This window comes from Arachis ipaensis, chromosome B5, assembly GCF_059453495.1.
Source record: "Arachis ipaensis isolate K30076 ecotype BB chromosome B5, ASM5945349v1, whole genome shotgun sequence".
Lineage (NCBI taxonomy): Eukaryota > Viridiplantae > Streptophyta > Magnoliopsida > Fabales > Fabaceae > Arachis > Arachis ipaensis.
This window is the reverse complement of record NC_142440.1, coordinates 115,529,312-115,541,752: the sequence shown is the minus strand read 5'-3', so window position 1 is coordinate 115,541,752 and position 12,441 is coordinate 115,529,312. Positions and strand designations below refer to the sequence as shown.

Sequence of the window (12,441 nt, the reverse complement as noted above, 5' to 3'; positions counted from 1 at the left end):
GAAAGGGGATAAAAATGCCCCAAGATAAAGTAATAAAAACAATGCATATGGGTGTGAATTGAAAAGAATACATGAGTGTGCAAAAAGAGAAAAACTCAAGGGTAGCTAGGTAATGTATTGTAGTTTTATAGGTTGTTCTATGTGTCTAGTGGATCCTAGGTTGATCAAGGACTCAAATTTTAAGCCCACTTGACCATATACATCCTTACCTTCACCCTAGCCCCGTTACAACTCATGAATAAGACCTCATGATACTTGTAAGCATGCATCGAGTAACTGTTGATTGTTAGATGAAAGACAAATCTTGGAAAGCATGATTAGGAGAAGATTGAGTGACGAACCTTATACAACTGAGCGAATAGAGCGGATACACTTCCGGTGAGGGTTCGATGCTCAATGCTTGTTCCCGGTATTCACAAGCGTTCGTTTAGCAAGTCATATGCACTCTTTAGTGGTATTCAATTTGGTGGGATTCATGAATTACATACTATTTTCACCCTATATGCTCACATGTATTCTCGGAGGATAGATTTACTCTTGACCAAGTAGGTAGATTATTTTACATTAGTTGCATGCATCCACTTAGGTAGTTTGCATTTCATAAACCCTTTCTCATCATGATCTTTGGTCTTTTTATTTTAAGCATGAGGACATGTTTGGTTTAAGTGTGGGGAGATTTGATAAACTCCGATTTTGTGGTTTATCTTGTGCTTATTTTGGGGGATTTTATCAATATTTCTCACACTTATTCACAAGAAATGCATGATTTTGTGTTCACTTCCCAATATTGCTCCATGATGGAAAATATGCTTATTTTGCCTTAAAATTACCATATTTTAATTCTCTTCTATTGCCATTTGATGCCGTGATGTATTTGTTGAGTAATTTCATGAATTATAGGGTAGGAATGACTTAGAAGAGAGGGAGAAAGCATGTACAAAAAGGGAGGCACATGAAGAATTGAAATCTTGGGAAAAGCAGCATCGGCGCGCTCGCGCACGCGTGGACGGGATTGGCTGGAAGTGGCGCGCAAGGATGGACGCATCCGCGCGGATCAGAAAATTTCTATCGATGCGCACGCGCACTTGGCGCGCACGCGTGGATCACAAAAGCAATCGGCGCGCACGCACGCATGACGCGCACGCGTGGAAAGCTGCACGTGACCTCATTAAAGAAAATCGTGCCTGGCGATTTCTGAGGCTCATTAGGCCCAATTTCAAGCTATTTCTGCATGGAAAAGACCCAAGGATACTAGGGGGGAAAAGGGGGGATCACTCATTTTTACACTAGGATATAATTTTTAGAGTTTTTGGTTCTTTTGTTATTCTAGAGAGAGAAACCCTTGTTCCTCTCTAGATCTAGTTTTAATTTGATCTTCCCTTGTTGATTTGTGACTTGGATCTTGTTAATTACTAGTTTTAATTGTTCAATTTGAATTTCTTGTTACAATTTTGCTTATATCTTGTGATAGTTTATGAATTCTTGTCAATTGTCATTTTATACCCATTTCATGAATGTTGTGAATCTTGACTTGTTGATGTTACATTGATGATTTCTATATTTAGCTTTGTTGTTTGGATGATCATATGTTGATAATTGTTAGTGGGTACTTGTAGATTTCAATTTAATTGCTATTTTGAACATGTCTTTTGTTAATACTTACCAAGTGTTTGATGAATTGTTTACTTTGATTATGGAGTAGTCTTCTTTACTCTTGGCCTATGTCAAGGGAATTGGGTAAACTTGAGTCATTGGGTCTAATGGATTTGATGATTTTGGAGCCCTAGGTGGTCAATTTGATACTCATTGATGCCAACCCATTACTAATCTAATTAGTAGGTAGGTTGGGACTTATGGGTTGATGTGATCAAAGCCATTTGACGTACTTCAAGTCTAGGAGTAGATATCACGTACTTAAGACTTTGAGAGTAGACTTAATGAGCTTGGTTCCTCATAATTGTCAAGATATAGTTGTTAGACAAGGATGGTGGCCCCAATTCCCAAGCCTAGCTAAGAGTTGCTTTTATTATTCATATTTGAAAATCAATTTCCTCAACCAATTGCTTTAGTTATAGTTACTTGTTTGGGTTATAATAGAATAAAGTGAAATGTTGTTTATTCATTGAAGTTGCTCATGTTTTGCTTAGTTAATTGAACTAGTTGTTGCATTTTAAGATTACTTGCTTGTTAAGATTCTCATTTATTTTCATGCTCATAACTCACAACCCCGGATTTCTAACCAATGTTGAAGCACATGTTTGCCCATTCCTTGTGAGACGACCCGAGGTTTGAATACTTCGGTTATTTCTATTGGGGTTGAACTTGTGACAACCAGATCCCTCTTCTAAATTTGACCCCCGAGGATTGTTGTTGGTAGAGCTATACTTGCAACGCGACCTTATTGGAAAAAAATCTTTACCAATACACCCTTGGGGCCCGTGTCACATGCTCTCGCTCCTTTGTGTGCTTCTCATCCCAGCCCAGAAGTGGTGATCCAGATAAATTGGAACCCATATATGACGGTCTTCATAAAGATCTGCAAAATACACCCAAATCAGACTATAATGTACCCAAAAACATGCAATTTACACCTCTGCTACAGATTTTAAATGTCATTACCTGAAAGCCACTTGTTGTCCACAAGACCATACTTCAGCAGAAAATCATCCCAATTCCTATCAAATGATTCTTTGGTATGAGAGTTCCAAACAACATGGCTCATTTCTTGTTCAACATGGCTCATTTCTTCATGATGTGCCAAATACACCAACGGTGAATTGTTGTGGGCATACAAGCCTCGATAGCCCTTTGCATCGATGCACATTGATCGGTGAGAATCCCTTTCGGAGCATTTCCTCCCATGCAATGAAGCCAACATTGAAATAACCATTTGAATGATTCAATATCTTCATTTTTCATCAAAGTGCATCCAAGAAGTGTTGACTGATTGTAGTGATTTACCCCGACAAAAGAACCACAAACCAGATTATACCTGAAACATATTACGACAAAACAGAATTAAAATCAACAAAATACACCCAAATAATTATCTTATACACCCAAAAACCTCCAATATAGTGATATACACCTCTGCAGCAGATTCATAAAACAACATTAATTCAGCATCATCAACCAGAACAGCATGTTACCTGTTTTTATTGTAGGTGGTGTCAAATAAAATAACATCTCCGAAATACTCACAGGTAGCTCTGCTCCTTGCATCCGCCCAAAAAGCAAGCTTAATGGACTGATCGTCCTCGAGTTCGAGCTCAAAAAAGAAATTCGGATTCTTCTCTTTCATTCTTAATAAGTATTTCCCGAATTCTTTTGCATCCTCTTGTTTCGAAACATTCTGCACTTCTCTAGTGATGTAATTCCTCACGTCTTTTTTGATAAAATTTAACTTGTGGTGACCCCCGGCTGTAGCAACAAATGATTGGAAAATTTTGCTAAGTCTAATACCGACTTTCTCGTTATTCTCTATTGTACGACGCACAGACATGCTTAGTTCCCTGTACTGTTTGAGCATCTGTGCTTGATCTGGACAGCAAGGATGTGAATGATGCAACACGACATTCGAAATGATCCAAACACCAACATCCTTCAATACATGTATGTAAATTCTTGCAGGACAATTTAAACCAACTGAGGGATTTGTCTTCTCGGTCGGAGAAATTTTCGATGTCCATTTTTCCTCTCTGCTACATGCATGTAATCAATTGATTCTTAATTTCATTTCCCTTCTTATTTGTACTCCGAACTCTTGTAGAAAAACCTGCAACCTTTGAATAATCCTTGTAGAATTTTGCAGCATCTTCACGGGTATTAAAAGTCATCCCAACCTTGGGGACAGACTGGTCATCAACACCACAGAAGGTCTGCAAAAATACACTCAAAATAGACTATATTAAAACAAGCATAAACTATAGAATGCAAATACAACTATAAAACCATCATCAAAAATAAGAAAACCAAATTCATGAATCATAACTAAATAGAAACTAAAATAATTCAACTAAAATAATAAGATAATTCACCCTCCGTCAGATGAAAAGTTATAAACTGTAAATGCACCCAAACTTTCCTAAAATGCCCCCAATTATTACTGATCTACACCCGAATGTCTGATATAAAATGGACAAAATTATTTTAATTCTAATGAGAACTAGTGCATTAGATTCAATTCAAACAAGGAAGAATAAACTGCAAATATCACAGGCAAGGTTCACGCATTATTCAACTACACAATCAAAAACTACTAATTGGATTCAAAGTCAGATTCAATTACTAACTAAAACTAAATCACACCTCAGGAACTTCATTGGATTCAGTTTCAAAATCCACTTCGCTCTGGTTTAGCTGACAATCTGAAGTTGAATCATCCATTATCTTCAAAAATGATTTCACAGCTTGATGTAAAAAAACAATGGATAAACGCACAATGAAAAAATTGAAGCACGTAAATGAAGAGGGAGAAAGCAGAGAGAAACGCACATAAAAGACGAAGGAGAATGCAGAGAGAAACGCACGAAAGAGATCGAAGAGAGAAGGCAAGAAATTCGAAAAAAGGAAATGAAATCCTTTCAAAAAAAAGGAAGTTATATATTCGCGCGTTGATTGAGTTAAAATCTGTTAGAGGCGCGTGAAACACACGTGCATAATAGGCGCGTTTGGGCGAAACATCAATTAGAGGACTTGTAAGACTTGTAGAGCAAAATCACTTGTATGTCAAGATTAATTGATTACTAATTTTAACAATTAAAATATGTGACATGACTCTCTCTCATTAAAATTGGAATAAAATATTTCCTTCCAAAATTAATAAACTTTCTTCTTTCATCCTCTTATCTATTTCTCCCCCCTTTCTAATTCTCTCTACTCTTCCCACTCTATATATAACTTATCATTTATATTTTATATCAATTATTTAACAAACCAAAATGTGTTACGAGATATATTCTTTCATTACAATAAAAATAAAATTTTTCTCTCCTTCTTTATCTTTTTTTTTAAATGAATTCATATTTTTTTATAAAGAATACATTAAATTTATAATTAAAAAATATCCCATAATACTATTCACATGAAAAATATATTATTATTGTATACATAATTTTTTAGTTATTTTTATTTAGTTTTAATTTTACACTATTTATATTTTTAATTTATACTTTTATTTTTTCTTCAAATATTTATTATATATAATTTTGAGAGAATACTAATATTGTGATTAATAATTAAAATCAAGATTCAATTATTTCAAAAAATAATTGAGTGAATTTTATAACTATCAATATAAATTTTTTTATCCTAATATCTAATTATATTTTTATATATAAAAAGAAAAAAATATATTTTTTAATAAAATATAAAAATTAATTATTTTTATTTGGACAACAGACTTAACAGTTAATCAAATATAAAAGTATAAATATTAAATTCTTTCAAATTTTAGATAATAAATATTAAAATTAATTTTTAATAAAAATTAAACTTTTTCACATAAAAATAATAACTAAAAAATTATTATTTGATTTTTTTATCTACGAAAATCCTAATCTTTTTAGTTGACAAAAACTTTTATCCTATACAACCTTTTTTATAAAAGCATTTTGATTATATAAATCTTTTCTGTTATAATCTATAATACCATAATAAAACTGATATAATTTTAAAAAATTTATATTTTCATAATATTATTATAAATAAAAATACTAAAATATATATATTCGGACCAATTTGTTTCAAGTGTGAAATTTTAGGATGAACTTGAGCATTTACTCTCAACAAGTGTTAAGTGTTAACATTATACTTTTCAGGTGCGGTCATTTTCCCGGATATTGTGTAACTACTAAGCTACCCTTTTAATTGTTGTTTACAATTATTTTTCGAATTGATTTATAAATTAGTGTCAGTTATATATGGTGCAGATTCACAGGTGAATGCACTTAGCCATAAGGATTCCTTCATTTATTTTGGGCACCATTGTATTTCAGTTACCAATGGCCGCAAGCACACATTATACCATCCCTCTGTTCCTTCCCTCTCTGTCTTCCTCTACGCACAAAGTTACGGGACCCATTAATTCTCTATGCTTCAGCCTTCCATTTTCAGCTTCGAAGTTCAACACTCCTTCTATCGGGGCCTCCAGGTTAGTTGCCAATTCAAATATCCTGTCTATTATGGTTTTCATATTATTATTAGTATTTCTTAATTTTCTTGATTTGTCCCAATATTTGTCAATTTGCATTTCTATGGATGATTTCAGAGTGTAAGAAAAGACTTTTGCTTTCAGGTCAAAAATATTTCTGTCACCAAGGCTTGCAGGTCGGGTATGCATGGTCAATGGGTTGCTGGGTGATGATTCTTTTACTTCTGTGGAGCCCGAATCAAAAAATTCAGAAGAGGTTAATGTCTTTTTCTTTTCTTTCCTTGTGAACTTGGGTTATTTCAGGAAATGAAAGGGAAAAAAAAAGTCATTACAAGTTCTCTTGCATATTGGATTGCGAACTTAGGCTTTCTAGCTTTTCATGGCTCTAAGCTTGGCATAGAAAATTAAATGTTATTAACAAATGGGAGGTTTCTCCGGTTCCCTTATGAAATTCAAGGATACTGATTTAACAGAATTAATACCAATTACTTGTAAGGCCACATAAGGTCTTCTTCCCTGATGTGTGTTATGCGTGAGGCAAATTCACATACCTTTTACATTGCCCGATGGCTGTGTTTTTATGGGACGATTTGTTTATCATCTTTGATGAATGTTAGGTGTGTCCTGCAACACTAGAAGAATTTCTATTGACTAGGTTTGTTGGATTCGCCGATTTGGTAGTAGAAAAGAGGCAAATATTTGTGGCACTATTCAGTTTTGCCATTATTTGGTTGGAGCATTAACATACTTTCCATGCAAATTTCTGACAAGCATGTTTTATAGAGGACTTTCTCTGTTTTGTTTTGGTTTGTATAGGGGAGCCTTCTTCTCATCTTAAGGAATCTCTTTCATATATATATATATTCAAAAGTTACATGTTATTCATTTAGAATTTAAAAAGTATTAATTTTTATTTGTTCATTGCTGATGTAGAGTTGAAGCTGTCTTTATTATTTTCATTCAAGAACTTCTTTCAAAACCTGTTTCAGACCTTTATTGTTATTCTCAAATACTGATGTGTATGTATTCTAATCAGTTTCTCTTTTGTCCTACTCTGCTTTTGTGCTTTCTGAATGAATTAATACAATGTTTTTTGTGGCTTAGTTGTTGTTATCGAATGGCTACCAGTTCTGTATGTGGTTTCATATCTTGAAGAATGACATTTAGTTTCTTCTTTTATGATATCCTCATAGCAAAGTTGCCGTTTGATAAATTGCTTTGATCTGGATCACATAAATCAATTAAGTACCCTTCCTAGATGCCACCAGGTGAGAGGCTCATATGCTGAACTGCCCTTATATATATTAATTATGTGCTGCTGTATGCAGGGTGCTAGTATTGACTTAAATCTTCCAAGAAGAAGTTTGCTTGTACAATTTACATGTAATTTGTGTGGTGAAAGAACAGAGAGGCTTGTTAACAGATTAGCTTATGAAAGGGGTTCTGTTTTTGTTCAGGTACCTATTTATATCTTAGGTCTTTTTGTGAATGTATATGTAGAAATTTTTATGTTTCGAAATATTGTTTGAAAGCGGTTAGCACTGATTCTTTTAAGAGAAAATGCCACTACCCATTCTCCGACCCTCTATTCATTCATGTTCTTGGTAAAGCAGAATGATGATGTGAAACAAAGCGTATCAGATATAAATTGAAGGAGTAGAGACCACTGGTTAAATAAGACACATGATTCAGCTCTAACATAGTTCATACACTTTGCTCAAAGTGGAGGAGTACTTTTTTAAGTATCTAAGGAAAGTAGAGAACTACACCTTAAAAACTAGCGGTTAAAGGAGAAGAACCACACTTTTTAAATTCAACACCAAATATCTCATGCTACTCGATGTGGGATTTTGGGTACCCCATAATACCTAAGTCGCTAACAATGCTCTGGTTTTGAAAAGCCAACCTCCATGTCAGCTTCACTCTATCAACACTGACCTTGCCAATTGGCTATCGGTTATCAATATACAATATTTACCTTAATCTAGTCTATAGGTAGCCCGGATCTGATACCATTGTTTAAGCACCTAAGGAAAGTGGGGAACTACAACGTTAAAGCTAGCTATTAAGGAGGAAGAGCCAATCTTCTTAAAATACAACAAACGTCCCATGTTACTCGATGTGGGACTTTGGGTGCCCAAAATACCCAAGTCTCTAAATGCTTCGGGTTTCATATGCAACAAAAAGATATCTTTAAAATTTAAGCTTAAATTTTGCTGCAATACCATTAGACTAGCCATGTTATTTAGGATGCAGTGTTGGACAGTTGAGGGTGAGCGAGCATGAATATAGGAATAGTGTGGCTGAGATGAGGATATTTCAATGGATGAGTGGCCATACTCGAATGAAGAAAACATGAGAGAGAAAGTTAGAGTGCTGCCTATTGTTGAAAGATGGTAGAATCTCACTTCAAGGTAGTTTGGACATATTGAGAAACAACTAGCAAAGCATCTGGTTAGAAAGGTAGATCTAAGAGGTCTCTGAATGAGGTGATCAAGGGAGATCTAAGAATAAATTGGCTCACTTCTAACATTATTCATGATAGGGCGCGATGATGTTCTTTGAATATATATCCAACTCTATGTAGTGTGATAGAAACTAGTTTAGTTTACAAGAGGAGAGGTAAGTAGTCTATTTGCTGGTTTAGTTGTTTTCGTTCCTAATTGCTGTTAATTGGCTCTGTTTGCTCCTTTTGAGCTGCACTAACTGGCCTAAGGTCAATAGTCTTAGTCCTAGCTGCTGCCTATAAATAGTAGTTGATTGGTTAGTTTTAGTTTGTGTGAAAATTCTGTTAGATCAGTTAGAATAGGAGAGGAAGAACTCCCTCCATAGTTGGTAGTTCCAACATTGTATTCCAAAAAAGGATTGTGATTTGCAATCCCTAGTTCGTTAATAAAGCCTGCCAATCCTGTTACTATCTGAACCTATCATAGTGGGATGTGTATTGATATTGTCACAACTCAAATGACTACAACACTGACTTAGCATGTTCTGCTATTCATGGCCCACGTATCTTAGATAATCTAAACACTCTTCTCTCATTCTCATAGTAAACCTGTTCTCTTTAATTTTTTTATGCTCAGAGATAGAGAGGACTATATTTAGTTCATATAATAGTAAACATGATTTGTTAAAAACCTTATACCATTGTCTGATTTGTGTAGCAGATTAATTATTGTTGTATAGTTCATATGATACCACTTAGCCACTTACTTTATTTTATTATAATTGAAATATGTTTACTTCCATAACATGATTATCATATTCTCTTTCTTTTTCCTTCTGCTCCTTGGAGCTGACTGCTTGATCTCTTGCAACATGATAATCTGTTTATCAAGCAAATATTTTGTTTTTCCATATATTTGCATTAGGTTCAGTATTTTGACCTTTTTGGGGCTAGAAAAGGGCATTTTTGGACATCTTTAATTTTCATTGACATTTACCTTTGGCAACTTGTACCTGATTAAGAACAAAAGCAGCAGATCAAATTGTAGGTTTTTGAACCCCTGATTGGTTCTCTATGCATTTTGGCGATGGTGGAAAAGGAACATTTAGCAAGGCCAAAAAGGTTACAATAATTTGAATTGAAATTAATTGCACATTACATATCTAATAATAAAAAAATATTAATGTTATTCTATACAATAAAGTTTATGGGTAGTAGTATTCCTTAACAAGAGTATAAATGTTAAAAAATGTGTTAAATTAGCAATGACATTGAAAAACTTTTAAATTAATCAAGAATAAAGATAATTCTTTATTTCAATCTATTGTTCGAAATGAAATTTATATTTGAATGCATGAACTTATTTTAAAATAATATATGTTTTGTTTAGATTGTAAGAAAATAATTCTTTCATATAATAACTTAGTAATAATCTGTTTATATTCTTTCGACTAAATAGTATTTCCACAATCAGAAGTTTCAATATTATATTTTCAATATAAGTGAAAGAGGGACACTTTCCATCGGCCTTTCAGTAGTTGCCACCTGCCAAATCTGTTCTCCGATTTAAGCATATTAATGTGAGCCATATCTGCAAAATAATTGAAGAGGGACACAGTTTTTCTTTCAAGAAAAGAAAATAAATTTCCTGTCCCAGCCATCTACCGTTTCTGACATGAGTTTGTTGATCATCACATATCCGAAAAGTAACTGCTGGCATTCAGCATATTAACACGTTTCAAAAAGTTTTGTAATGGCTAGAAACCTAGAATATTGTGTGCATTTATCATTGAACTGCATCTATGCTGATGATCTTGTGACTAGTCTTCAGGTTCCATGTGTTTTTTTTTTCACTTTTGCTTAGTGTGCTTGCTTTCTTTAACCTTCTTGATGATGACCATCTGATCATGCATTTTATCATCATGGTCATATTTGTATCAGTATATTGTTATTGTTATTTTCGCGTGCATACTTACTCTATGGGAAGTAACTGGAACTACATTTTATTAGTGTGCAGGCTGTCTTCGGCATCACAAGTTAGTTGACAATCTCGGACTTATCACGGAGTACGACTTTCGGGGGGAAACAGAGTCAGAAGTCGATCAAATTTAATGTGCAACTCGGGTGAACATTTTTATGTAATATTTCCAGATTGCTTCCATAATCCAAAAATTTCATATTCGTTAATATTTCTGAATACATATCACCATAAAGAATTTAATAGGAAAAAATATATATCAGAGGTACAAATTTCCATTATTCAGATCTATGCACATAAAATGATTTTATATTTTGCAAATAAAATAACTGATTCGAGTGAATCCATGGTCACAACGAGGCTGCTATGAGCTGAAGCCTGTCATAGCTAGCAAGATGGTGATGGCAATTCCAGCCGTTGCCCATATATTTCTCCCATGCTGATAGTTTGATGGTGATCCATTCTGCGAAGTTAAAAAGGGAAAAAGAAATTTGTTAGAAAATTGTTTGAGCAATATATTTCATTCTTGATCTGTGTTTCTATTATATTATTTATAACTGTAATTTATGGTTTGCTGGCAAAAGACATTACCAAATTCAGACCCGGTGCTGGTGCTGGTGCTGTGTCCGAATCTGCTGTGGAATCCGGTGGTGCTGGGGGACTCTTGTTGACAATTGTTGGTGCTGGAGCTGGTGCATGATGTTTTTTGTGCTTGCGCCTGTGCCTTCGTTTCTTGTGCTTGGCAGGTGCTGGTGTTGGTGGTTCTATTACAGGCGTTGGTGCTAGTGCTGGTGGGGGAGAAACAGGTGCGGGTGCTGGTGCTCTCTGTAGTGGCGTAGGTGCAGTGGCTGGTGGTGCTTGGACTGGTGTTGGGGATATTGTTGGTGGTGGCAATGGTGGTGGTGTCGCAACAGGCGGCGGCGGCAATGGTGGTGGTGTGGTTGGAGCTGAGACAGGTGAAGCTTTTGGTGGTTGTGGTGGTGGCACCTTTGGGCTCGAAACAGGTGCAACCTTGGGGGCTGGTGATGTCACAGGAGCAGGTTTTGGAGCCACATTTGCTGGAGGCTTGCTAGCCACTGGTGGTTTGCTTATGGTTGGAGGGGAAGCTGCCACTACAGGTGCCGTAGCTGCTTTCGGCGTCGGTGCTGCAGGTGGCAGCTTTGAGGGCGCTGTTGCTGGAGCTTGTGCGTTAATTGTTACTAGCTGGAAGCAGAGGCTTGCTAAAGCCACTGCCCAGAACGTTGAAGCCATGTTTTATGATTTGTGATTTGGTGTGGACTAAGTGAGAGTTTGCTTGCTATTTAAGGGCCATGGTGATGCCTTGAAAAAAGTTGAGAAAGTATTGCGTGTATGTATGATCTGTGTGGAAGGAGTAATGTAGCCTTCAAGTGATTGCGACATCACACTAATCATCTTACAAGCAAAGTTGACGATTATAGGTTCAATTGGTTTTCCTCGAATCGGATGTCTTATATCTGAAGTTTAGTTTAAATGTTCTTCATATTATGACCTAAGTAGTTTATTTACTTGAGAATGCTCTATCTAGTATTTTTAAGCACACTTAAGTTGATATTTACTAGAATAGAGTAAGGTGGGTGAGGGAAAAAAGAAAAAAATTATTGGTAAAGTTTATTGAATTACCCTCCGGAAAATTTAATACAAATGCGCATTATTTTTATTTGGTTTCCCATAGTATTTTCTAACTTGATATGTCAAAGACTAATTTGTCGCGGACTAAAGCTTCGTTCAAGAGTTTGTCACTGGTTAATGGATTGTCGTATATACAAGGCAGAATTCAAACCTTGACACTTGTTTAAGCAGAAGAGTGAACTAAATATACGACAAAAGATGTTATGTTATTTCTAA

General features: G+C 35.1%; 2 protein-coding genes across 3 annotated transcripts; one reads left to right on the top strand and one right to left on the bottom strand.

Moving 5' to 3' along the window:
• The first annotated feature begins 5,752 nt into the window (after nucleotides 1-5,752).
• On the top strand, nucleotides 5,753-12,235 carry LOC107643798 (Zim17-type zinc finger protein). Of its 2 annotated transcripts, XM_016347546.3 has the most exons (6): nucleotides 5,753-5,819; nucleotides 5,931-6,151; nucleotides 6,296-6,407; nucleotides 7,480-7,608; nucleotides 10,608-10,735; nucleotides 11,160-12,235. In XM_016347546.3, exons 2-5 carry the CDS (start codon nucleotides 5,943-5,945, stop codon nucleotides 10,707-10,709), a joined length of 552 nt encoding a protein of 183 aa, XP_016203032.1. In that variant the 5' UTR covers nucleotides 5,753-5,819; nucleotides 5,931-5,942; the 3' UTR covers nucleotides 10,710-10,735; nucleotides 11,160-12,235. The 2 variants fall into 2 exon arrangements, with proteins under 2 accessions (XP_016203032.1, XP_020979878.1); XM_021124219.2 differs by lacking the exon at nucleotides 5,753-5,819 and having other exon boundaries at nucleotides 5,853-6,151.
• AGP19 (arabinogalactan protein 19) lies at nucleotides 10,705-11,826 on the bottom strand. The gene is made up of 2 exons (XM_016347543.3): nucleotides 11,167-11,826; nucleotides 10,705-11,038 (listed from the first exon to the last, which is right to left on the bottom strand). The coding sequence occupies exons 1-2, from the start codon at nucleotides 11,824-11,826 to the stop codon at nucleotides 10,940-10,942; spliced, it is 759 nt and encodes a 252-aa protein (XP_016203029.1). The 3' UTR covers nucleotides 10,705-10,939.
• Nucleotides 12,236-12,441: the final 206 nt, after the last annotated feature.